General features: G+C 34.9%; 1 protein-coding gene across 4 annotated transcripts in view; it reads left to right on the forward strand.

The window, feature by feature from the left end:
- TTC27 (tetratricopeptide repeat domain 27) overlaps nt 1-26,853 on the forward strand; it is a 219,044-nt gene that overhangs the window by 176,601 nt on the left and 15,590 nt on the right. For all 4 annotated transcript variants that reach the window (XM_074288154.1, XM_074288155.1, XM_074288157.1 and 1 more), the window contains one exon: nt 16,340-16,505. In XM_074288154.1, the coding sequence (XP_074144255.1) occupies nt 16,340-16,505 (166 nt within the window). The remainder of the gene's footprint in view (nt 1-16,339; nt 16,506-26,853) is intronic.

Here is a 26,853-nt window from a genome sequence, read left to right on the forward strand (position 1 = left end):
GGGAGTATTGTCATCTTTATTATATTCGCTCGGCCTATCCAAGAACACTGAATGTCTTTCCAATTATTTAAATCTGACTTTATTTTTGTGGCAAGTGTTTTGTAATTTTGCTCATATAATTCCTGACTCTCCTTTGGTAGATATATTCCCAAATATTTGATACTATCGACTGTTATTTTGAATGGAATTTCTCTTTGTATCTCTTGCTGTTGGATTGTGTTGGTAATGTATAAAAATCCTGAGGATTTATGTGGATTTATTTTGTATCCTGCGACTTTGCTAAAATTCTGAATTATTTCTAATAGCTTTTTAGCAGAGTCTTTGGGGTTCTCTAAGTATACCATCATGTCATCTGCGAAAAGTGACAATTTGATTTCTTCATTTCCTACTCTAATTCCTTGGATCTCTTTCTCAGCTCTTATTGCCAAGGCTAGAGTTTCTAGTACTATATTGAATAGTAATGGTGATAGTGGGCAACCTTATTTCACTCCTGATCTTACAGGGAAAGGTTCTAGTTTATCACCATTACATATGATGTTTACTGAAGGTTTTAAATATATGCTCCTTATTATTTTAAGGAATAGTCCATTTATTCCTATACTCTCAAGCGTTTTTAGTAGGAATGGATGTTGGATTTTATCAAATGCCTTTTCTGCATCTATTGAGATGATCATATGGTTTTTATTAATTTGATTATTAATATGGTCAATTATACTAATAGTTTTCCTAATATTAAACCAGCCCTGCATTCCTGGTATAAATCCCACTTGGTCATAGTGTATTATCCTGGGGATGATTTTCTGAAGTCTTTTTGCTAATATCTTATTTAAGATTTTAGCATCCATATTCATTAAGGAAATTGGTCTATAGTTTTCTTTCTCAGTTTTCGATCTACCTGGTTTAGGTATCAGTACCATGTCTGTGTCATAGAAGGAATTTGGTAGGACTCCTTCAATCCCTATTTTTTCAAATAGTTTACATAGCATTGGAGTTAGTTGTTCTTTAAATGTTTGGTAGAATTCACCTGTAAATCCATCTGGTCCTGGGGACTTTTTCTTAGGAAGTTGGTTAATAGCTTGGTCTATTTCTTTTTCTGAGATGGGACTATTTAGACTACTTACTTCTTCCTCTGTTAATCTGGGCAAGCTATATTTTTGAAGGTATTCTTCCATTTCATTTAAGTTATCGAATTTATCGGCATAAAGTTGAGCAAAGTAGCTCCTAAGTATTGTTCTAATTTCCTCTTCATTAGTGGTGAGTTCACCCTTTTCATTTTCAAGATTATCAATTTGCTTTTTCTCTTTCCTTTTTTTAATCAGGTTTACTAAGGGTTTGTCTATTTTGTTGGTTTTTTCATAAAACCAACTCTTAGTTTTATTAATTAATTCAATAGTTTTTTTACTTTCAAATTTATTAATCTCACCTTTTATTTTTTGAATTTCAAGTTTTGTGTTTGTCTGGGGGTTTTTAATTTGTTCCTTTTCTAGCAATTTTAGTTGTAAACCCAATTCGTTGGCCCTCTCTTTCTCTATTTTATGCAAGTAGGCCTGTAGAGATATAAAACTTCCCCTAATTACTGCTTTGGCTGTATCCCACACATTTTGGTATGTCTCATTATTGTCATTTTCTTGGGTGAAGTTATTAATTATGTCTATGATTTGCTGTTTTACCCAATCATTCTTTAGTATAAGATTATTTAGTTTCCAATTATTTTTTGGTCTATTTTCCCCTGGCTTTTTATTAAATGTTATTTTGATTGCATTATGGTCTGAAAAGGATGCATTTACTATTTCTGCCTTACTGCATTTGATTTTGAGGTTTTTATGCCCTAGTATATGATCTATTTTTGTATAGGTTCCATGAACTGCTGAGAAGAAAGTATATTCCTTTCTGTCTCCATTTAGCTTTCGCCAAAGATCTATCATATCAAACTTTTCTAGTATTCTATTTACCTCTTTGACTTCTTTCTTATTTATTTTGTGGTTTGATTTATCTAATTCTGATAGTGCAAGGTTGAGATCTCCCACTATTATAGTTTTGCTATCTATTTCCTCTTGCAGCTCTCTTAATTTCTCTTTTAAGAATTTAGATGCTGCACCACTTGGTGCATACATGTTTAATATTGATACTGCTTCACTATTGATGCTTCCCTTTAGCAGGATATAATGCCCTTCCTTATCTCTTTTAATTAGATCAATTTTTGTTTTTGCTTGATCTGAGATGAGGATGGCTACTCCTGCTTTTTTGGTTTTGCCTGAAGCATAATAGATTCTGCTCCACCCTTTTACTTTTAGTTTGAATGTCTCATCCTGTTTCAGGTGTGTTTCCTGTAAACAACATATAGTAGGATTCTGACTTTTAATCCAGTCTGCTAACTGCTTCCTCTTTATGAGGCAGTTTGCCCCATTCACATTTATGGTTAGAAGGACTAATTCTATATTGCTTGCCATCCTATTAACCCCTGCTTATGCTTTTCCCCTTTCCTTCCCTTTTACCCTCCTATCCAGTATTCAACTGGTAAACACCACTTGCTTTTTACAGCCCTCCCTTTTTAGGATCCCTCCCCCACCTTAAAGATCCTCCCCTTATTTTACCCCTTTTCCTCGAAATTACTGTATTCCCTTCCCCTTAGCTTACTCCTTCCCTTTCACTTTTCAATGAAGTGGAAGAAGTTTCACCATAAATCAAATATGTCTATTGATACACGCTATGTTCATCTCCCTCCTTTCTTTCTCTCAGATATAATAGGTTACCTTTGCCTCTTCATGAGATGTAGTACCACCACTTTATACTTTTTAATGATATAATCTCCTTTCCACCTCTAGTTTCTAAGACAAATTGTACATATGTTCTTTACATATTTTTTTGACAGAAGTATAGTTCTCAAGATTTCTTTTTACCTTTTTTAGAAGTCTCTTGAGTTCTGTATTTGAAGATCAAACCTTTTATGTAGGTCTGGTTTTTTCATCAAAAATAGATGGAATTCATTTATTTCATTAAATGTCCATCTTCTTCCCTGGAAAACGATGCTCATTCTTGCTGGGTAAGTTATTCTTGGCTGCATACCAAGTTCCTTAGCCTTTCGGAATATCATGTTCCAGGCCCTGCGTTCTTTTAATGTGGACGCTGCTAGATCCTGTGTTATCCTTATTGTGGATCCTCTATATCTGAATTGTTTTTTTCTAGCAGCTTCCAATATCTTTTCCTTTGTCTGATGGTTCTTGAACTTGGCCACTATATTTCTTGGCATTTTGATTTTAGGGTCCCTTTCAGTAGGTGATCGATGAATTTTTTCAATGTCTATTTTACCCTCTGTTTCCAAAACGTCTGGGCAGTTCTCTTTGATAATTTCCTCGAAAATGGTGTCCAAGCTCTTTTTTTCCTCCCATTTTTCAGGGAGTCCGATTATTCTCAAATTGTCTCTTCTGGATCTGTTTTCCAGGTCTGTTATCTTTCTGGTAAGGTACTTGACAGTCTTTTCAATTGTTTCATTTCTCTGGTTTTGCTTGACTCCCTCTTGGTTTCTCCTTGAGTCATTCATTTCTACTTGTTCCAGTCTAATTTTCAATGATGTATTTTCTTCACTCACTTTTTTTATATCTCTTTGTAATTGTCCAATTGAGTTTTTATCTTCTATGGAATTTTTTTCCATTTTATCCATTTTATTTTTTAGAGAGCTGATTTCTTTTTCCAGCTCACTAATCCTGTTTTCCTTGGAGTTGTTTACCTTTTCCAGCTCACTAATCTTGTTCCTCAATGATTTGATTTCTTTATCCACTCTGTCTTTGAATGCATGGGATGACTTCTCCAGGCTCTCTTGCCAAGCTTCCCTTTCCTTTTCCCATTTCTCTTCCAGCTCTCTTGTGAGAGCCTTTTTGATTTCCTCTATGAGGTTCTTTTGTATTGAGGAGCAGCTTATATCCCTCCCAGGGGATACATCTGGGGACAGTCTGTTCCTAGTCTCCTCAGCATTTGAAGTCTGCTCCCTCTCCACACAGAAGCTGTCAATGGTTAGAGCCCTTTTGAATTTTTTGTTCATTTTGTCAGAGTAGGAATCAAAGAAAACAAACTGACAAGAGAAACAATTGGTCTGTTTTGCGGGGGATAGGGCTGGATGGTATTAATGGGCTTCCTCTACAGACTGGGGGTAGGGCAGCAGAGAGCCACTAACAGAACAGCAATGACTGTACTGAGTCTGCGCTCTGAGGCTCTGAGAACGTACCGAGTCAGTCCAGGTGGGGGTTGGGGGTGGCCGGGCTCTGAGAGATGCTGGCTTTCTGGGGTTTTACTCTTCACCTCTGGTGTTTACACCCTCTCCACCGCTCCTGGCTTGCTGCCAAGAAGGAGCATCCACACTGGGGCAAAAGCCCTTTCACAGAAACGGCAGAGATCACACCCCTCCCCCTCTGGTCTGAGCTGTGTGAGCTGCCTGTCTTGCTCTGGCTGTCTGCCCTCAGTCTGCGCCCAGTCTGATTGACCCTCCCCCGAACAAACACAGACCTTTTCTGGCGACTTTCAAGGATGTCTTCTCTTGGTGATAATTTGTGGATTTCTTTCTGGGTCAAGCATTAAGTCAGAGGCTTGTCATGAAGTAAGTTCTGAGAGAAAACGAGGAGCTCAAGCAGCTGTCTGCCTCCACGCCGCCATCTTGGCCGGAAGTCGAATTAATGTCATAATTACAGGGGGAGGGGAAGAGGTGAAAATTAGTCATATTTGTGAATTCATAAGTATGGGGAATTCCTTCCACTAATGTAAATAGACAACTTTATAAAGAGTCACTTGGTACACTTTGAGGATAAGTGACTTTCTTGCTACTAGTATGTGTTGGGAACAGAGCTTTCTGACTGTTATAATAAGTACTGTTTAAAATAATAGGGCCTTCAAGAAATCATTTTTGCCTTGAAGATGTTTTGATTATCATAATGTGTCACAATGAAAATTTCTTTTCCTAGTTTTGCAAAGATTTATAACAATATTGTTCATCCTTCATTTTCAAAGAGAACCAAACGTGCATGAATTGAATTCAAGTGAGACAGAGGTACATGTTCTTCATCAACTGTAATTAATAGCATGAACTTAGTGGACTGCATATAATGTAGTTGTCATAAACAAATGGCAGGAGAGGTTTTGGATCTTATACTTGGGAGCTGGTAGGAAGAAATGGATTGGAGAAAGGGAGAATAATCTTTTTCTTGTCTTACTCTTCCCAAAAGTATTAATTAACAGCACAGATTTACAACATAAATTAGCAAAGTTAGGTGTATACTCTGTTTAGCTTTATAAGTGAACTGCTTTGTATAGAAGTCACAACTCTGATTCTTTTAACACTATGATTTTTTTGTTTTGACTCAGGAGCATTGTTGACAGAACTAAAGGTCTACAGTTATCCCTTTCATCTTGCAAGTTTCCCCATCAAGGTTTTGATATATTGCAGGTTGGCATAAAAAATTAAGTAGGAATTTTTGGAGAGTTTTGTGGAAACTGTAGATGACACAAAGTTTAGCAAATACAGAAAAAGCTTAGAAAGTCAGTAATGCACAGAATATATGTTTAGTATTGTATAATATCAACATATTTTATCTTTTAAGACCATAATAATTTAGACTTCTTATCTGGTATGAAAGGAAGGCCAAAAAATTCATGCAGATTTTCCAGATTGTGGGAATGCTATGCTTTTAACCCTTGTAATGTGAAAGGGAAGGGAGAACTATAGTTTGAAGCTACCATAATAAATGACCCAGTTGTAGGGCAGAAGTTCTTAATTTGGGATCCTTGAATTTATTTTTAAAATAGTTTAATAACTTAATATAATTGATTCCTTATGTAATCCATTTTGTTTTATGTGTTAAAAAAAAAACCCAACAAACAAAAAGCAACAAACAAAAAGAGATCTATACGTTTTCCCAGATTGTGCCAAAGTGATCAGTGGCCCCCCCAAAAAAAAAAGTCAAAAAAGATAAAAAAAACTCCCTGGCTAACGGAAGTTACATCTAAAACTTATATTTAAAACCCAATGCCTTATATTTGGGCAGCTACTTGGCTCCATAGATGGAGTACCAGACCTGAAGTGAAGAAGACTTTCTGTGTTTAGTGCTAGCCTTGGTCGCCTATTAGCTGTGTGACCCTGGACAAATAACTTAACCTTATTTGTCTCAGTTTACTCATCTGTAAATAAGTTAGAGAAGGAAATGGCAAGCTGCTGCAGTGTCTTTGCCAAGCAAACTCCAAATGAAATTGTGAAGAGTTGGATGTGACTGAACAACAACAAGGCTTGTACATAGTAGTCAATAAATGTGTCAAGTTGAATTCATTTGAAATGGGAATTTTCCATTAAACTTAAGTTACCTACTAATTAGAATAAAGTGTTTAATCTTGCTTTATCTAAGAGCAGCAATACTTACTAATCTATAATAATCAGAGCAGGCTCTTTGCTTTGGGTGGGTGGGGGGGTAGTAGAAAGAATCTAGAACATACCATTTTGTGTGTATGTGTGTTGAGTTACCTTTTGAATTCCTCTACAACTTATCTATAAGTACCATTCATTAAGCACAATGTACTTTGTGTTGTTTTCCATACATGTACATACATGCATTCATGTACATATATAGCCCCTTTCATCATTTATGTACATCATTACATCATTCATGTACATCCAACAGTTCCTTTAAAAAAAAAAAAAAAAAAAAAAGCACATCCAGATTATAAACCTCTTCCAGATAGGGACTTTACATGTGACTTTTTATCTCAGTGCTTTACCATAATGTCCTGTACTTTAGCTTATGCTCAGAAAATATTTATAAATGATGATAATGATGATGTCATCAGAAAATTGGGAAAAGTTATTAGATATAGTGGACTAAGCCTGACTCAGTAAGGTCTCCTGATAGTTTATGACTAGTCCTGGAATGAAATGAAACATTCATAAGTCATTCAGCTATGAGCCAAAGGAGGTTTACTTAGTCATTCCCTAGAAATGATACTGAACAAAAATATAGCATTCATTTTAAATACACATACCTCCATATGGAAACTTGACATAGGACAGGTTACTATGACTCATGATACAAAGTTTGAAGGGCCCAAATTGCTCAAGGGGGAATTTTTTCTGTCCTTAGATGAACAGGAGTCAAGTCAATTGAGACCATCAGGCAGATGAGTCAACTGCTAGGTGGCTTGCCTTAATCCCCTGGGCCAATCAAGTAAGTCTGTGGGGATGGTTTATTGGTATTTTATGCAGAGGATTAGCCTAACTTGTATGGTCATGATGGGGAAGGTGGAAGGGTGTGGGGTATTAGCATATCACTTTTGGTAATTGCAATTGAGGGCTGCTATTTTATGTATATGTTTCCTAGGAATTTTTTCTTTAGAAATAGGTAATACACTTAAAAATACCCTTGGTGGAAACTTTACAAATAGTATATAAATTACAGTACATTTAAAAGGAACTCTCTCATCTCAATTAAATATAAAACTGTTAGGTTCCTTACTAGGTGGTAAGTCTGAGCTAGAGAATTGTTAAGTACTGACTTACCACCTAGTAAGGAACCTAACATAAAACCATTTAATTTTCTCATTGAGGATAGGCACTTTGGTGCTTTTGGATTCATTTATATTTACTTTTAATTGAATTGCTAGTAGATTCAGCTCTATACTGTTTTTGAGTTCTGAATCTGACATCTACTGTGGTAGTTTTCCCTCTTACTTTGTGTCATCTGCAGTTCTGATTAGTATGTCATTTATACCTCTATTGAAGTCATTGAGAACAATTTTAAAATAACTCAGTAAAGCAAAAAATTTCAACAGAGCCACTTCTGCCTTCCCCAAAATACTCTCCTGTAGGTGGTTATTTCAAACTAGTGTTATTTGGTATTCTAACAATAAGAACACTATGGAAATAGTATTTCAGAAAAGGTTGTTGCCAAATTATTGGGCCTCTAGAGCTTTTGACATTTTTATAGATCTGTTCAAGGAAGGATATGTGTATATGTAGTCTACTATTTCTAGACTTGTTTTCATAAAGATAATAACTTTAGTATTTGGAAAAAACATGAGACTAAAATATCTCCTGCTCCCTGTAGTTTTTAAATTGTTAGGTCTGTGATAAGAGGAGACAGCTTCTTGTGAGAGGAAAAAGAACAGTTATACTAGAGTTTCTTTTATAATTGTAAACAAAACACACAACTTATAAAACTTGATGAATCACTTCTTATTTTTTTAAATTGTTTCCCAATTAAAGGCCTTAAAATATGGAAGGAGTTTACAGTATGTATGACTCATTTAGGCCCATCTTATGTTGAATTTCTTGATTCAGTTTATGGGCAGTTTGTTCATTAATTAGACACATTATAATGTTTGCCCTAGGGGGAAAGTCAGTCAGTTAGCTAGCATTTATTAAGTGGCTACTGTGTGCCCAGTGCTATGAAGAAGGTTGGGGAAAGAAAGAAAGCAAAAAAAAAAAAAAAAAAAAAAGGTAAATAAAATCCCTGTTTTGAGGAATTCACAAACGCGAAAACAAGAAAACAATTTTGCAAAAGAAAGAGAACAAATTGTAGAAGTCTCAGAGGGAGGTACTACAATTAAGAACAGGTACAGGTTTCTTGTAGAAGATGACTTTAGCTGAGATTTGGTAGAATCCCAAGTCTAGGAAACACTCCTCATTTGAAAGAATAGATCAATAATCTATCCAAAGTTACTTATTAAGTTCTTTGCAATGCTGCTCTTTCCACAATATAATCAATTGTCTTTATCTGCCTTGTGGGCTGAATTCCTACAGAGCTTGCTTCTTCATAAAGCAAATTATAGCTCCATTGACATATCCAAAGGGATTTTCCTTGAAGATTGCTATCAGAAATGACTATATTCCCTTTGTTTTTTGGATGGTTAAAATCTAAGTAACAGAAGGAGCCCTTGCAAGGTGTGTATATGCCTCTCGTTTCTTGTTTTTCTTTATATCCATAATGCCTAGAATGATATAGGTAAATATTGTGATAAAAGTTTTGTGAGTTTTTGGAATGACTAATTGTTAGGAGTCTTTTGATGCAGGCGTAGCCCCCTTTAAGATTCCTTGTACCTTTGATTTACAAGATCTGCATCTGAGCCAGTTTGGGCTATACCCAGCCCCCAGCTGGCTTGGGTTTCAGTCCCCATTCTAATGATCTGAAATTCCTTTCTTGGGAGAGATTGAAGGAGATAACAATAGAGAATTTTTGTCTTATTTACAATAATGAGAAAATTCCTGTCTTATTTACAACAACAGAGAATTCTTGTATTATTGACAAATATCTATGGAACCTCATGATAACATCTCTGTGCAAACATTGTTTTGATGACTCTAGTTATGTATATAAGGAAGGCTGAAAAATGAAATCTTTGCATTTGGTGTATACCAGCCAATGCCCGTCAACTGATCTCCCCTTGCAGGCAGATTTGGTCTTCCTGAAGGCCAAATGCCTGTCTATCCCTTTACTATCAATAAAGACTTTGTTTTCATACAGCATTAAGTAGCAAATTCATTTGCTGCCAACCCCACCCTTGATGACTTTGGGGAAGGAAGGAGAGAGAGAAAAGGAACTGACCCATCTCGGTTTATACCTCAGTTTACTCCTCATCACCTTCCACCTCTACTCTTTTTTTTAATCATGTGTTTTGTTTTTATAATGATTCCTTGTGGAATTTGGAGAGAGAACTTAGCTGAGTAGCGTGTGTGTGAACCTGATGATAGGAAGTTTCAGGTTTGAATTTCACCTCAAATACTTTAGTAGTTATATGGACTTTCTGACCAAGTAAATTCACTTCTCTTTAGTTAATTCCCTACCCCTAAAATTAAAGTTATAATAACTGTAGTATTGACCTTATAGGGTTGTTGGAAAGATCAAATTAAATAATGTATGTAAAGAATTTTGCAAATCTTAAAGCACCATATAAATATATAAGTGCTTACTTATCATTAACAATAATTAATGATAAAGAGTCTCTAAAATGCAGAGTTTTAAAATAACTCCTAAAGGTGCCTGAAAGTTTGGAAAGATCTTCATTCAGTTTTTATGAGCTTACTCTTCATTGAAAGTCTGTTGGGTCTTCCTTCATTGCTATTTAGGGATCAATAACTCTTTTGATTCCTTCTCAAGTATTCTAATGCACACTTGTTTAGTAGTTACCTAGACAATGTGTTATTATGTTTCTTCCCTTCTCCTTACTTCTCCTTTAAGCTTTAATTCTCTTTTACTGACATCAATCACTGCTAAGCACAGTGCATGGCTAAGCACAGTGCTTAATTTGGAGTGATAATTACCCTTGAAATTGACCTCTACTCTTTGGATGTTTTTAAATTTGGCAATACAAATATTTTTCTGGCTACCTGCTTGTGGAAAAAAGAAAAAAGAAAATCGTAGACATAGTAGAAACATTGAGGAGCTGGAAAGCATCCTGTAGAATTAAAATTCAGATTAAAGTAAAGAGTTTTACAGTATTGTCCCCAAAGGTTTGAAGAGCAATTCACTGAAAGAAAATTGGCTTTGTGTTTTATCTTGTTTAGCTCCAGAGAATGTTTGTATTTTATTCCATTGTCTACTAATTCTAATTTTCTCTAGGGCCGATATAATTTCATAATCTTGATTACAATTATTTATTTATTTTTTTAAACTTCAGCAATGTACTTACAAAGTCTAGCATAGGAGTAGTCAACCTTCTTATAGTAACTGACTTCATTTCTTTGTTTAAAATTAAATTTATTTTCCTCTTGCTCCCACATAATCCCACCTTCGAGGGAAAAAAATAATAAAACAAAACCTTTCTAACAAGTCTGTGTCTCAAGAAAACAAATTCCCATGCTGATCATATCCAAAAATATCTTTCTCCTTCCATAGTCTGAGTCTATTATGACCTCTCTGTCAGGAGATGGGTAACATCTTTTTTCACAAGCTCTTACTTCATTGGTCATTGCTTTGATTAGAGTTCTCAGGTCTTTCAAAGTTGTAATTCACTTCATTTAATCCATTCATAGAGAACTATACTTTCTCTGTTCTAGACACTGGGAATACAGAGACTAGGGGAAAAAAAGGTCTACCTTCAAAAAACTTATATTTCATTGGGGAATGAATCAATTTAAGGAATGGTCAATTTAAGGAATCTTTGAGGAGGGAGAAAGGTTTAACAAAGGGAAGTACCAGGAAAGATTTGTAGGGATAGCACTCGAACTGAGCCTTGAAAGAAGGGAAGTCAATTTGGTTGTAACAGAAAATGTGTGAAGGAGAATATTGAAACAGGTCAGGAAAGGCAAATTGGAATCTAATTGTGAATGACTTTAAATGCCAAGCTGAGGAGTTTGTATTTTATTCCAGAAAGTTTATATGGTATCCTGTAAGCATTTTGTACTTAATTGTGTACAACATGGTGTTATACGGTGGAGTTACAAATGGGAATATGACCCAGCTCCTGTCCTCTGCAAATTGAGAATCTGGTAGATGAAAGAATATAGTGATATCTAAGTAATAGGAGAGAGAGCAGCTATACTGGGAGAGATCTGAACAGAGAAAGGTTACTTCTGGATAGGAGAACCAAGAAAGGCTTCATAGAGTACATAGTATTTGAGCAAGGGCCTTGAAGGATAGATGGGATTTCAAGAGATAGTATTGAAGATTACCAGCAAATATGTCCCTGTTGGGACCTCTAAGATGTAAGAGATTACCAGGAATTGGAAAGAGTAGAACAACTCCTGGGAGCAGCGAGTTAGCGACTTTGAAAAGGGAGTCACGTTACAGAAAAAAACTTGAATGCAAAGCTGAGTTTGAACTTAAAATAGTTGACATTGGGGAACTATTGATGGTTTTTGAGGAGGACAGAGACACAATCATCATTCCTACTATGGTAGTGTTGAGTAAGAAAGATTCAAGAGACTGAAGTCAAGGAAAGAAGTTAGAAGGCTACTATGATCTATTTTAGGCCCATAATTTAGTACAGTAATGGTGGCAGAAGGAAGGGAAAAGGGGAAATTGATTTAAAAGATGGGTGCGTTGTATGTGTTTCAGAGCAGACAAAAGTAATTATCTTATCCTCCTTACTATTTTTGCACTTTGGGAATTTGAAATGCTAAGGTGCAGAGAGCTGCCATGTCCTGGCCTTATAAGCTGTGAGGCACAAGGCTGCGTGTGTACTGGGGAGGTCGGAGGACAGTGTGAGTCAGCAGATGATAGCGCCTGCCATTCTTACTAATTTTCCATATGAAAAGTAATTTTCACTTGAGGGCTTCTGGGTGATTGTGATGGAGTGTCTGTTGACCTGGGATTAGCATTTAAGTCAGTAGGCTGAGGCAAAGTCCCAAACTATTAGGAAGTTAAATAGGTCACAATTTCACAATTGTACCTAGGATGATTTCATCTTATGTCGAAAACATCTGTGTTTTACCTTGGCACATTCCTAATACAGAAAAACAAGATAGAAATCAAAACTTTGAGTCCCCTCCAACCCCCTACCCTCGTCTTATTTTATCAGTGACTGAGCACAGGAAGGTAGTATTCTAGATTTCTTCAATACGTGAGAAGGAATTGTAATAACTTTTTCCTTCCCCATGCCAACCTGCCAATGGACAGGCCAGTCACCAAATACTGGTACTTCTGGACACAGTAAAACACAGGCCTTCCCCTTCCTCTCCTCAGCCCACTCTCAGCTGATTGCTGACTGTTTCCCTTATGCCCTACTTCCAGTGTTCATCTCTGCTAGAGGCAGCTCAGAGCTCCCTTCCTTCTGACTTTGCCATTTCCCCTGCTAAGTTCTTCCTGACCTTTTCCATCTGCCATGAATTTAACTCTCTTTTATGTATTATCTCTGAGAGAAGAAATTATTTCACTTCTTTATTTATGTTCCCCTTACCTAGCACTGTGTTTGGCTCATAAAAAGTATTTAATAAACATTTCTCCATTCCATTTTAAGGGCAAGCTAAATAGTATCATTTGTAATGGGAGGTCCTTGGCTTCTGGCCTTGACTTTACCCAGACAAGCCTATAGATCTCTGTAAACCCAATTTTCTTTGTCTTCAGATTAGCTGTAAAATCTACCCCATAGGGTTCTGAAGAGATGTAAAGTATCCTGCAGATGTTAAAGTCATATGTAATTGTCAGCTGTTATTTTTTTCCTCAGGAGTATGTTGCTGATAACGATGATACTTTTGTGATTTTCTGTGAAGCCACAGTCTGTACTAAAAGTAGTGGTGTCTTCTAAGGTTTTTGATAGCAATCATCCATTTATTTGTTTATAAAAGTAGAATTCTATTAACATAGCAATGTCAGCCAATATTATACATGAAGCTACTATTATGTTGGGCAGATTTTTAAATAAATCATTTGCCTTTTTTGCTTATCTTCGACTGAGTCACAGCTTCACCTTTTCTTGGGCTTTTAATTAGAATGCTCATTCTAATTCACTGAGGAATTTTGTACTCACGACTGATTTGGAACTGAACACTTCAGCTAAGCATCAAAAGCCCTTTCCAATGATTTGTCCTGAAGTGTTCTGCTATACAGCTTCTAAGTACCTCTTCCAGCTTTTCAGAGCCACCTGACTATAATAGAACTAAAAGGTTATTTCCACTGATTTCAGGTTTCTTCATAGTCATTGAGGCAAATCCCCTAGTGTTTGTTCCTCTCTGCCATGCAATCTAAGAAGGAAAACAGAAGAATGGTATAAGGTATCTCTGCATGGAAAGCACAAAAAGCCCCAGTGCTCCACCTCTTCTTTCATCTTCCAAGAGAAAAACAGCTTTCTTTCCAAAAGACATTTTGGTAATGTCAGCTGTGTAGGTGTTAGTTCCCATTAAATATAATGATTTCCTAGCAATAGTTATAACTTTTTCAAGTTTTTAAAAATGTTGTTTTCCTAATAGAACTTACATTTTTCTTGCAGCCATTTAAAGCAAATATAAACATAGAATTTTCTGAACACATTTAAGGTAGTTTTATTATAACTAGATCTTTAAATCAAATTGGACCAATTCTGTAGTGAATTCCATTAACTTGCTAACACCTGAAATGACCTTTTTTTTAAATTGAGAAATAATTTAACCAAATTAAAAGCTAGGGGCTAGTTTGAACTGAAGCTGAATTTATTAATTTTTTTCATTTAAAAAATAAATATATATAACAAAAAATGTTTTTTTCACACACATATACATACACATCTCATATCTCCTAGTAGTTTTATTGTTGATTTTTATGTGTTGTTTTTTGTTTAAGTGACTTGTCCGGGATCACACAGCTAAGAAGTGTTAAGTGTCTAAGACAGAATTTGAACTCAAGTTCTCCCTACTCCAGGGCTGGTGCTTTATGCACTGTGCCATCTAGCTGTCCTTATTGTAGTTTTTTATATAGCCATAGGCAGCTAAGTAGTGTGGTGGATAGAGCACAGGGCGTAGACTCAGAAAAACGATTTGAAATTTAGCCTTAGTTATTAGCCATGTGACCCTGGATAAGTCATTTAACTTTTGTTTGCTTCAGATTCTTTAGCTATAAAATGGAATAACAATAGCATCTCCCTCCCAGAGTTTTTATGAGGATCCAGTGAGTTTATAGTGCTCATTTTTATTTTTTTATTTGTTTGTCTTTTGGTGAGGAAATTGGGGTTATGTGACTTGCCCAGGCCCACACTTAGGAATTGTTAAGTGTCTGAGTTCGGATTTGAACTCAGGTCCTCCTGACTCTAGGACTGGTACTCTATTCGCTGTGCCATCTAGCTGCTCTTGTAAAGTATTTATTAACACAGTGCCTGGCACATAGTAGGCATTTGATAAACACTTGTTTGTTTGTTTTTTATCACAGTGCAAACACATGGTATTTTGTTTCTGCCTTACAAGCTTTGCATTATTTTATGTCTTAATGACATTCATTATATATTTCATATTCATCCTTTTGAATGGAACAATGATATTCCATTACAATTATATATAGATTTTTAAAGAGCTTTTTTTGTCTTCAATTGTTGTTGTTATTGTTTTTCTTTTAATGTTATTGTTTTTCTTTTAATGTCCTTCTATGAAGGAGTGTTTTCCTATAAAGGAGGGTCTTTCACAGATCTCTGTTAAATCCACTGTAAAGTTTCCCGTCGGCTTTTAAATATACCTAATTGTTTGAAGTTTTCCTTACATCAAGCCTAAATTTGCTTCTCTTCAGTTTCTGTTCATTGTGCCTACCTAACTCGTAGGAATTTTCCTGAAATTTTATTAATAACTTCAATAAAACCATAGATATCATTATGATCACACTTATAACTAAGATATTTGACAGAGATAGCCAGTACACAAGACAGTAAAGTCAGGATCTAAAATAATCTTGACAGACTAGAATATGAAACTGCTAATCTAAGGCAATGAAATTTAATAGGGATAAATGTAAAGTCTTTCATTTGGAGTTTAAAAGTCAGCTCTATTGAGCACAAAGTGGGGAAGCATAGACCTTAACAGATCTTCTGTTAAAGATTTGAAGGTTTTAATGAGCTGCATATTCAATGGGACTTGAGAGTGATGTAGCTGCATTAAGCTACTTTGGGAGGATCAGGTTGAGTAGGGTTTGGAATGTGTTCATTCCTTGGTACTGTTTAGACCATTTTTTGTAATTGATAAAATTTTAGGAAGGAAATTGATAAACTGGAAAACATGCCATGTACGGATCATCTAAAATAGCTTGTTCCTTTCCAAGAGAGCAGAACTTTTAGATGGAATGAATAGAAATTGAAGAAAAGCAAATTTCAGCTTTATGTAAGGAAAACTTCCATATAATTTAGGTATATCCACAAGCTGAAAGGATAACTTAGAACATATTAGATTTTCCTTTAGTGGATTTCTTCAGGTAAGACTATTTGTTGGTCTAGGTGCCCTCCAGAGTTCCTTCTAACTTTGAGATTCTGTGTTGGAAAACAGCTATGGATTTTTAAAAAAATAATTTGACAGTAACTTCTGACTTACAATTTTATTTACCATATAACCTACCAGTAATTTTCAGCCTTAGTCTCTGGTAGGTTATATGGTATATTGTGCATATAAAAATATTCCCTCTCTTTTTTCAGTTCTTTATCTTTCTTTTCAACTATCCCTTCACTATCCCCCTTGTTTTCTCCCCCCCAAATGAAAAAACAAAACAAAGCAAAAACAAACCAAAAACAATCCTTTTTAAACAAACATGCATAAGCAAGAAAAAAAAGATAAAATAATTTGTTTTGTACATGTCTGAAAATGTATATCTTATTTTGAATCTTGAATTTTACTCATTTTAACTAGGACATTATCTATAACACCATATAAGCTTATATTTTCTAATGTTTGTGTATATCACTTTCCTAATTTCATCTTCCACAGAATCAAAGCTTTTCGAACACTACAGGAAGCTCTTAAGTGTAATTATGAACATTGGCAGATCTGGGAAAACTATATTCTCACCAGCACTGATGTTGGTGAATTTTCAGAAGCCATTAAAGCTTATCATCGACTCATGGATTTACGAGATAAATACAAAGATGTTCAGGTAAGAGAGATTCATTCAATTTTGCACTTGAAATTGATCCTTAATTATATAATATAGTAAAATATATAATGCCTAAAATAATATAATGGAATATAACATATTTTAACATACTATCACTATCAAATTATAATGTAATAATATGTAATTCTTTCAAAGTTAATTTAAATGAAAATTATTATATTTCACAAAAGAAAAGTATAATTTTCCATATTGAAATATCCTCCAAATTAGAAGGTTTGATTCTCTTTTCCTTGGTACTATAATGCCAGATTTTTAAAACAATAATAAATCAGGAATTTTATCTTTATTCAAACCTCTGAATCAATGACTTAAAAATTAATATGCATTCACACAAGATACAGATCCTACACAGGATGATACACTTGGTGCTATTACATTAGTGATTCCTAATGGAACTATTGGAGATGAATCTGTTATTGAGAAAAAGAATGCAGACTTGGGAGTCAGCACTAATCCAAGCTCTTACTATGATAAATTACTTCTTAATCACTCTTACTCTTAGTTTTCTAAATCAGTAAAAATCAAGATCATGATATTTGCATTGCTTATCTTGGGCAGATAGGTTGTGCCGTAATGCATAGAATGCTGGGCTGAGTCAGGAAGACTCATGTTTCTGAATTCAAATCTGGCTTCAGACACTTTCTAATTGTGTGACCCTGGGCAAGTTACTTTAACCCTGTTTGTTTCAGTTTCATTTGTAAAATGAGCTGGAGAAGGAAAGGGCAAACTTGTTTAGTATCTTTGCCCAGAAAACCCCAAAAGGAGTCACGGAAACATGACTGAGCAATAGCATTGCTTACCTTCCAGGTTTGTTGTGAGAAAACCCTAAATAAGTATGAAATGGTTTTGTGAGTTATTGTCATAACCAAACTGAATCCTAGAAGGATACAGCTTAAAGCCACTTGAAAGATGATGTTGAATTCCTCCATTTTACAGTGAAGAAGCTAAAGTCTGGTGATGAAGTGATTTGCCTGTGGTCACATAGTGAGTAAGTGACAGAGCCAAGATGAGAGGCCACAGTTTCTGATTTATATTCTATTGCTATAAGAAAAAAAAAAAAAAAGTTTTTTTTTTTTTGTTTTTTTTTTTTTTTTAATTATCCTCCTTATTAGTTGAATAGTGTCTGGAATACCCTTTTAAATTTTCCTTTCTTTTGTGTGCCAATCTCTACTGGTAGAGTATATCTGCTGAGAGTTTTTTACACCAGTAAAATCATAGGTCAAGTCCAAAGAAAAGCACCATCTGGGGACATTGTCTACAATTTGAGTTGGTTGCTTTGTCAAGTTATGCAAAGCTATGTCTAATATGGATATCTAAATAGGCTAACAGTTAACTAATAATTCAATCACTTGTTTAAAAAACTTTTGTTAGCATTGTATTGATTTTTACTTATAACTAATGAGTCAATTGTGTTTAAAAAATTTGAACCCAGAAATATAAAAACATAAATTTTTGAAAAAATGCTCTGCATTGTTAGTTGTGATATCTCTCTTTTTAAATCAGTTATGTGTACTTCCATTGTTACTAAAGTTGGGTTTAACTTGGCTTGTCTCACGATCATAACTGTGACTTACTCACAATTTATCCTTTAAAGCTAGTAGTAGCTTTACCTGTAATAGATGGAATTACTTTGTCTCTTAGAAGTTCCCAAGTTTCCTTTAAAGAGTTCTCAAACTTTTTAAATAGGGGGCCAGTTCCCTGTCCCTCAAACTGTTGGAGGGCCAGACTATAGTAAAAACAAAACCTCACACTCTGTCTCCACCCCTCATCCCATTTGCCATAACCAGGCGGGCCGCATAACCGTCCTCAGTGGGCGCATCTGGCCTGCGGGCCGTAGTTTGAGAACCCCTGCTTTAAAGTCTGTGGTTCTTCTGGAGTTATCTACTCATCAGAGATGGTACTTAAAACTGCCTCCTATAGTCTCTGCTAAGTCAGTTGAGGATAGCTTCTCCTTAGTTCTTTCTCTGGATGCATATTCCATCTCATGTCTTTTGGAATTAATTGTCTTGGATCACACATTGCTGAGAACTACTAAGTCTGTCATCACATAATCTTGCTGTTGTTATTGTGTATAACGTTCTCCTAGTGCTGCTCACTTCACTAAGCATCGATTTATATTAGTCATTCTAAGCTTTTTTGAAGTCAGCTTGCTCATCATTTCTATTATAACAATTCCATCTATTCCATCACAATCATATGCTATAACTTGTTCAGCCATTCCCCAATTAATGGGCATCCTGTCAATTTTCAATTTTTTACCACCACAAAAAGAGATACTATAAATATTTTTGTATATATAGGTCTTTTCCCTTTTTCTTTGATCCCTTTGGTATTGCACAGTAGTGGTATTGCCAGATCAAAGGGTATGGATAATTTTTATAGTTCCAAATTGTTCTTCAGAATGATTGGATCAATTCACAATTCTGTCAACAGTGCATTAGTATATTTGTTTTTCAATCTCTCTCCTCCCCCAAATTTATCATTTCCCTTTTCTGTTGTGTTAGCCAATCTGATGGCTATGAGGTGGTACCCCAGAATTGTTTTAATTTGCATTACTCTAATCTCTATTGATTTAGAGCATTTTTTCATGTAGCTATTGATAGTTTCTTCTTCTGAAAACTGCTTGTTCATATTATTTGACTATTTAACAGTTGGAGAAAGGCTCCTATTTGTATGAATTTGGCTCATTTCCTTATGTTTGAGAAATGAGGCCTTTATCATATTTTTCCTCCAGTTTCTGAACAGGTATATTTGATATATTCCTCAACTCCATCTTCCCCCAGAGCCCATGTAGCAAAGGACACATGAAGCAGGTCAGAGATTGAGGTATGGCTTAATTGATGTTTAAAATTCCTTGGCCAAGAAGGGAATGATTGTATATATTTTGTCTTTTTTATCACCCCCAAATACCCAGCATTTAGCATAGAGGATGGTGTATAATAAGCATTTAACAAATGCTTGTTATTTTTAAAGAGAGAATTTAGAAAAGAAAAAAAAAGAAAATGAAAGGGAAGAAATTAGGAGGCAAAAAAAGTGAGATAAAAGATAGACCTTTCTATTCATCTCTGATACATTTTTTCAGTTATTCATTCCCATCCAGCCTACCCTTCTCCTTTGTACCTTTTGAGCTCATTGACATTATCCTGATAGATATGAATTTTTATTTACTCTGTATCTCCCTATCTCTCTATAACAGAATGTAATAGATTTATTTCTAAATCTCTCTATAACAGAACATCTTAGATATCTCACAAGTTTTAGCCATGGAAATATCTTTGTTAAACTTTGCAAACTATGGAACAATTAGGTAGAAAAAATGGAAAGAGAGCTAGTCAAATCTAATCTCAGACATGTAGTAGCTGTGTGAGCCTAGGCAAGTCAGTTAACATCTATTTTCCTCAGTCTCCTTATTTGCAAAATGAGGATAAATTTAATAGCCCCTACCTCTCATGATTATTGTGAGATCAAATGAAATAATAATTGTAAAGCACTTACCATATACAATAAGCTTATATAAATGTCAGTCGTGAAAATTATTTTTATTTGAAGAACTTAATCAATATTAAACAAGATATAAAACAGAGTGACAGTTTGGCAGAGCTGCTTACTAGTGTCTTATAGAAATCCATAAATGGTATCCAATGGCAGAGGGATTTCTAATTAATAATGAAGTTCCCCACATGCTCTATTCACAAATGACATTTTGCTGATTCTATCAACCTTGTAAGGATTTCTGAGGGAGATCCTCAAATAAAATCAGTGTAGTTATCTATAGAAGAAAAACCTAATGGGTAAAAAATGCATATTGGCCAGAGTATAACATGCAATTAGATAGGCTTTGCCTTAGTCTGAGTCTTTGACAAGAGATAGAAAATGAGCTTGGCCAGTTTCCAAAATGAATTGAGAGGAAATTGGATTGTGTGCATTTAGGAAATAATACAACTCATTAAATAATCCCAAATTGCTCACTGTTGAAAAGCTCAATCGTTTAAACATCAGTGTTTTTGTGATTGTATGTGGCTACAAATCGTGATACATTATGGAATCAGAACTTATATAAGGTGATCGATAGAATAATGGAGGAGAAAAAAAACTCACTTGTGTTCAGCAGGTAGTATAAAAGACATCATCCAAGGACATGTGCAATGAGAAAAAGGTTACTCACATTGAGTCAAGAAGACATAACTAATGGAAATCCATAATCATAATTGGTATCCACAAAATATTAAAAGATCCAAAGTCAAGCCTTTAGTGCACTGAGTATGTCCCTTATGGGAAACTTCTGGGAGGAGATTGATATTAGAGAGATGCAATATGCACTGATGTTAGAGGGATGTGAAATGCACTGAAGGGGGAAGGATCCACATCATTGTAGTCATTGATCCATTCCATTAATGATATTTTATAACAGTTTTATTGTTGTTCAAATATATCTTTGAAAAACTTGCAAAGAACTGGGTTCATATAGAACAATTTAATTTTCCATTCAAGAATTCTATTCCATCAATATATATTAAGCATCTGCTATATGGAAAATATTGTGATTATAAAGACAAAACTAAAATAGCTCTTACTTTAATAGAGCTTGTATTATAGAGGGTAGAAAGGGGAGATACTATGCAAACAAGCAACTGAATATAAAGTATTTATGAAATAATGCACTATAATTTCTATTCACCTCAAACACCTTATCTTTGCTATAATCTATTGTCCTACATATCCTCATCTAGAATAGCATTTTTTTGGACCAGACTTTCTGAGACATTGGGAGAGTTAATTTACTCAATTTTGGAAATCTGGATCTTTGCCCTGGAAAGGAGGTGTTCTGATTAGTGAGTGAATACAAACTTATTGAGCTTCCTATCTAGAAAACCCCAAACCCTCCTTCATATTGCATCACCCTTTCTCCTATTCCCTACCCTTGCTTCCAGAGCTTGCTGTGGAACAGTAATCAAATTATTATGATCATTGCAACTAGAAAAGAGTATAACAATATATATGGATCCATTCAGAAACTCTTAGACTCCCCAGACCAAAATTCCCTTTTCTAGTGCTTTATTTCTAATATTATCTTATTAGAATGCAAGTTCTTAAGGGGACTGACTACTTTATATACCCAGAATCTTGCATAGTACATGATACATGGTAGTTTCTCAATAAATACTTTTTCATTCATTTTAAGAATAGAGAAGTGTTAATAACTTGGAAGTAGGAGGTATGCCAATAGAGAGAACAAGAAGTCCTCATATATTGTTTTCATACTCAGGTTTCCTTTTTGTTTTAGGTTTACAGTACTCATCTATTTGAGTGATATCTAAATCTATTTTTCATTGTTGTAATTTTGCTCAGTTGTGTCAGTTGTATCCAACTCTTCCTGATGCCATTTGGGGTTTTCTTGGCAAAGATACTGGAGTGGTTGGCCGTTTTCTTCTCCAGCTCATTTTACAGATAAGGAAACTGAGGCAAATGTGTCAAATGACTTGGCCATGGTCACACAGATTTTATGTGTCTGAGGCTACATTAAACTCAGGTCTTCTTGACTCTAGGCCCAGTCCTCTATCCCCAGCACCACTTCTATTTCTTTTATCTACATCTATTTTTGTTCAGAAGGATTTGTTACTCCAGTTACACATTCCTTGGGACAAAGGACTACATTCTATAATTTAGGAGCTAACAATCTCCCCAATATTGCGAGCCAGTTTGAAATCCTTAATATTGTAATCTACTAATTTGGATTAATTTGTTAATCTTTAAAACTAGGGCACTCTAAACATCAAATCTATTTGGTTTCTTACAATTGAGAGGTTTATATGCCAAGACCAAAAAAAAATCAGCATGACTATATGAGCGATAATGATTAGAATATTATAGGTAAGACCCAAATCCCTTTGAACAGATGCATAACTGCAGTTATTTTGTGGACTCTTCCTAAAGGTCCCATTACTGAGCCTCTTCAAAACTGAAATAAACTCTAATCAGGATGAAAACATTCTTTGAAAGCTGTAGAAAATTGAACTGCATTCAAGGACTGTCAGATGTGTGAGAAGAAGTGGCAGCAGAATCTCTTCATTCCCTCAGGAATTGGCAGGAACAGCCTGTGATTGTCAGTCTCCAAGAGACAACTAAAGACCCAACTTCAATTGTGGCTTAGTCATGTTGAATACTGTCTGAACTTCAATGGCCCTCTAAGAACCAGTCCTTAGAAATCTTTTGGGAGCCCCAAGCCCAGGACTTTTTTTTTTTGGTGCACAATTGCTTACTCTGTGCACATACCTTCAGAAAGGCAAGGGAAGAATGAAATCAGTTTGAAGGGAAGAACAAGTATTTCCACATTGGATTTGAGCTAGGGTAGAGGAAACGGTGCTGCTGAACAAAGGTAAAGAGCTCATTATGCTCTGGCATGCCTGTCCTGAGTGTACATGAGAGAGATTAAAACATTTTTTAGCCAGGATATGATGTGTTGTTTTTGTTCTTTTCATATGATTTCTTCCTGATGTTAAATAAATGCCTGATTTTGTTAAATTTCACTCTAGCTCTATTTTAGGACAAACTTAGAATGCAAATCACAAGGAATTTAGGTTCCCAGTCTCATGGCATTTGTAGTAAGGGTTATTGTAAGTTCCAGATGACCAAACTTTAAATGACCTCCTAGAGATGTTGATTTTTATCATTTTTATTATTTTTTATTTCTATACCCCATCTGACATAGCATAGCTTGTAACTTGGTCATTAATTAGAAGAAATTTAGCTAATATCTAAAGAAGCCAGGCTGTATATTAAATCCTCAGTCAGTTAATTTTCCTTTATCCTCTACTTCCTCTCCAGTTAATAACATGGGACTGACTAGCTTTATTTTTCATTTCATTTGGTAGTAACATTTCCAAAGAATTCTAAGAATATACTGGTCTGTGATAAGTAAATAGCATTCAAAGGAAGAAAAATTGACATTTTTGTAAGGATTCTGATAAAGAAGTAATCTTCTGTCAGTGTGACATTTTTAGAAATTCTCTCTCCAGATGGGAGCTTGATAGATGACTGGGAAGTAGCATGGTATTGTGGATAGAGGCTCCATTTTGGAGTCAGGAAGATGTGGAGTCCAACCCTGCTCTCTGTACACATTAACTGTGAAGTCTTGGGCAAATTAATAACAAATTTATAATGCTTTTCGCCTTAGAGCCGCTTTCAGGCACTAGTATATAGAGATATTCAATTAGACATTTTCTTATAATCTTACCATAAAGAGTTCTCCTGGCAGAAGTTCTGTCAATAACTGTATGGAATTGGTTATGAGCATTGGTGATAGTTTGTCTCAGATGCCTTAGTGACTGTTCAGGCAGCAGGTGAAGTAGACAAAATGCTAAGGTTGGAAGTAGCAAGACCTGGACTTGAATCTTCCCTTAGATGCTTAGTTATTTAGCCTCTGAGTCAGTTTTCTCATCAAAAAGTAGAGATAATAATAGCATCCACTTCATAGGATTTTGGTACAGATCAAATTAAATAATGTATATTTTTCAAAGCTTAAAATGTGATGAAAATGTTAACTACATAATCATTTGATAAGTATTTAATTAAAATTAAACTTTTATTAACAAAATTAAATAATTTTAAAGATTTATATTTATAAATATAAATATATTTTATATATATTTATACAATTCATTATTCAATTATTATTAAATCACACTTTTATGTAGCTTCCCAGCGTTATATTTTTTCTTAATTAGGAAATTAACTGCTAGTACATCAATAGATCCCTTCTTGTATTCATCTTTGTTCCTTAGACATAGAAATCTTTGTATGTTGAAATATCAAATTATCTGGAAGACTCTCGTTTTCATAAAAATTTTTGATTATTGAAATTAATTAGGCCAAGTACAGCAATACTCTCCTCAATCTTTGTGACATTCTTACCATTGGCAGTGTTGTAACTCATTTCTTTTTTTAATTTTCTTCCAAGTTGATCTCACAATTTCACTTTTTCCACTTTTATGTTTATATAGAAAGACATCTAGAAGAGATTATATTATGTGCTAGATGCTGCTCTGGAACATTAGCATTTGGAGAAGAGTCACAATAACTGAGGCTAGTATTTACTAGTATTTACTAGATCTCAGCTATTAAGACTATAGAATAAATTCCCTAGTAAGAATTAATTTCTCCAAGGGTCTGATTAGTAATCGTTCTTTGACTTTCCCTAACAATCTCTCTTTTAATATCCCTCACAGGTAGTTATTTGGCCATGCTTGAAGACCTCTACTAAGTGGTAGTAGCATTGGAGGAAAACACAGTATCAATGCCTTCAACAGTAGGTCGAAGGCAACTTATTGTAATTATTCACTCCCTTTCTAAATAGCACTAGACATTGAGAAATCTTAAATATACTTCTTTGTAATTTTCACCTAGTGATTTTTTTTTTTTTAGTTGTCTCTTCAGGGCCAAACAGATAAAGTGTTTTCCTTCTTCTGTAGGATATCTTTTTAAATATTCAAAGTCAGCTATCATGTTCTCTCTGTCCTCTCTTCTCCAAGTTAAATAACCTCAGGAACTTTCAGACAGAATTTATTGTCCATAGCATAAAGTCTCAATTCTATAGAATTCTTTCCTAGGCTACTATAAAATGGCCCCAATATCTTAAACTTTTTTTTTTTTTTTTTTTCCAATTGCTTTGCTAGACATGAAGCTGAGAGACCTGGGTTCATATACCACTTCTGATATTTACTAGCCATATGATCTTGAGCAGTCAAATAAACTTTCTGAACTTCAGTGTATTATAAAATGAGAATCTGAGTGGACACATGGCATCAGAAATATAGGGCTAACCTTGCAATCAGAAAGATCTAGATTAAAATTTTACCTCTCACATTTTAGCTCTGTGAACACGAGCAAGTGATTCAATCTCTCAGTGATCAAAGGACCCTTTGAGACAACAGATTACAGACTAATTGCTGAGCTGTACTGATAGAATAAGTTTATACAAAAGGATTTCCCAGTATTGTTGAAATCATAGTTCCCAGACAAAAAGGGAAAAAAGTAATTTAGCACCTATTTCACAGATCAATAGGGTAGACATAAAGATCAAATGAAATAATAACAGTTAAAATGTGTTGTAAATTTTATAGTTGTGTAGCAATGTCAGCAATTATTATGTCACAGGTGTGTGTTTGGGGATATTAAGGGATATCTGTGCTTAAATTCCTTCTATTAATAGCTTTGTCAATTATCACCTTAGTCTCAACTTCCCCAATTGCAGAGATTACTGGTGTGTACAACCGTGTTCAACTTAGTATCTCTCTTAAGATCTCAGTTTCCTCATCTTTAAAATGAAGAGGTATGATCCATTGGGAAGAGTAGGAATTCTAGAAGGATGGTTTTACTTTATGCCTTTACATTCCCAACACTTATAATGCTCAACTTATAATAGGCACTTAATAAAGTTTGCTGAGTTAGCCTTAATTAAATTAAAAAGTTATCAAAAGTTAAAATAAGAGGAAGGGTAAAAATGAACTGGAATCCTATTGTGTTCATTTTAACTTTGCACTTAAGCCTTGTATAACCTTGTTTTTTGGTTTGTTTTGTTTTTACTTCTTTTCCAACCCTTGCATATATGAATCTTTTTGAGCCTATCTTATCTCCAGTGATTAGATCTGAGGGTGGTATAAAGAAAAAAGGATGTTTTTCCTGGACCTGAGGAAGTAGTGGGATTCCAGACCGACATTCCTCTTCCCTCCCCTCACTTCCTTCTTGAGTTGTGCCTGGGTTGGAGACTAAGTCAAATCAATAAGCACATTTACTTAGTGCTTATTATATTCTTGGCACTATGCTAATCACTGGAGATAAGGAGAAAAATAAAAGACAATCTTTGCTATAAAGGAGCTCACAATTTAATGGGAGAGACAATATGAACACAACTATATATAAATAAGATATATGCAGGATAAATTGGAGATAATCAATAAAGAGAAGATACTAGAATTGAGATGGGTCAGAAAAAGATAGGAAAAGAAGGAAGAATGTGAGCTGATACTTGAAGGAAAACTGGAGCAGCCAGGAAAAGGAAATGGAGGGGAATTTCAGGCATGGGAGACAGCCAATGAAAAATATGGAACCATCAGATTCCCTTTAGGAAACAGTGGAAGTCTGATATAATTGGATCAGAGAGTAAGGTGGGAGTTGGGGGGAGAACTAAAATATAATGTAAGAAGATTGGAAAGATAAAGATAGGAGCAGGCCAGGTTACGAAGAAGGTTTTTTTTTAAGACAGGAGATTTTGCATTAGTTCTTGAAGTCAGAGGGAGCCACTAGAGTTTGTATGGCCAGACCTGTGTTT

The sequence above is a fragment of the Sminthopsis crassicaudata genome, chromosome 2, assembly GCF_048593235.1.
Source record: "Sminthopsis crassicaudata isolate SCR6 chromosome 2, ASM4859323v1, whole genome shotgun sequence".
NCBI classification, from domain to species: Eukaryota; Metazoa; Chordata; class Mammalia; order Dasyuromorphia; family Dasyuridae; genus Sminthopsis; species Sminthopsis crassicaudata.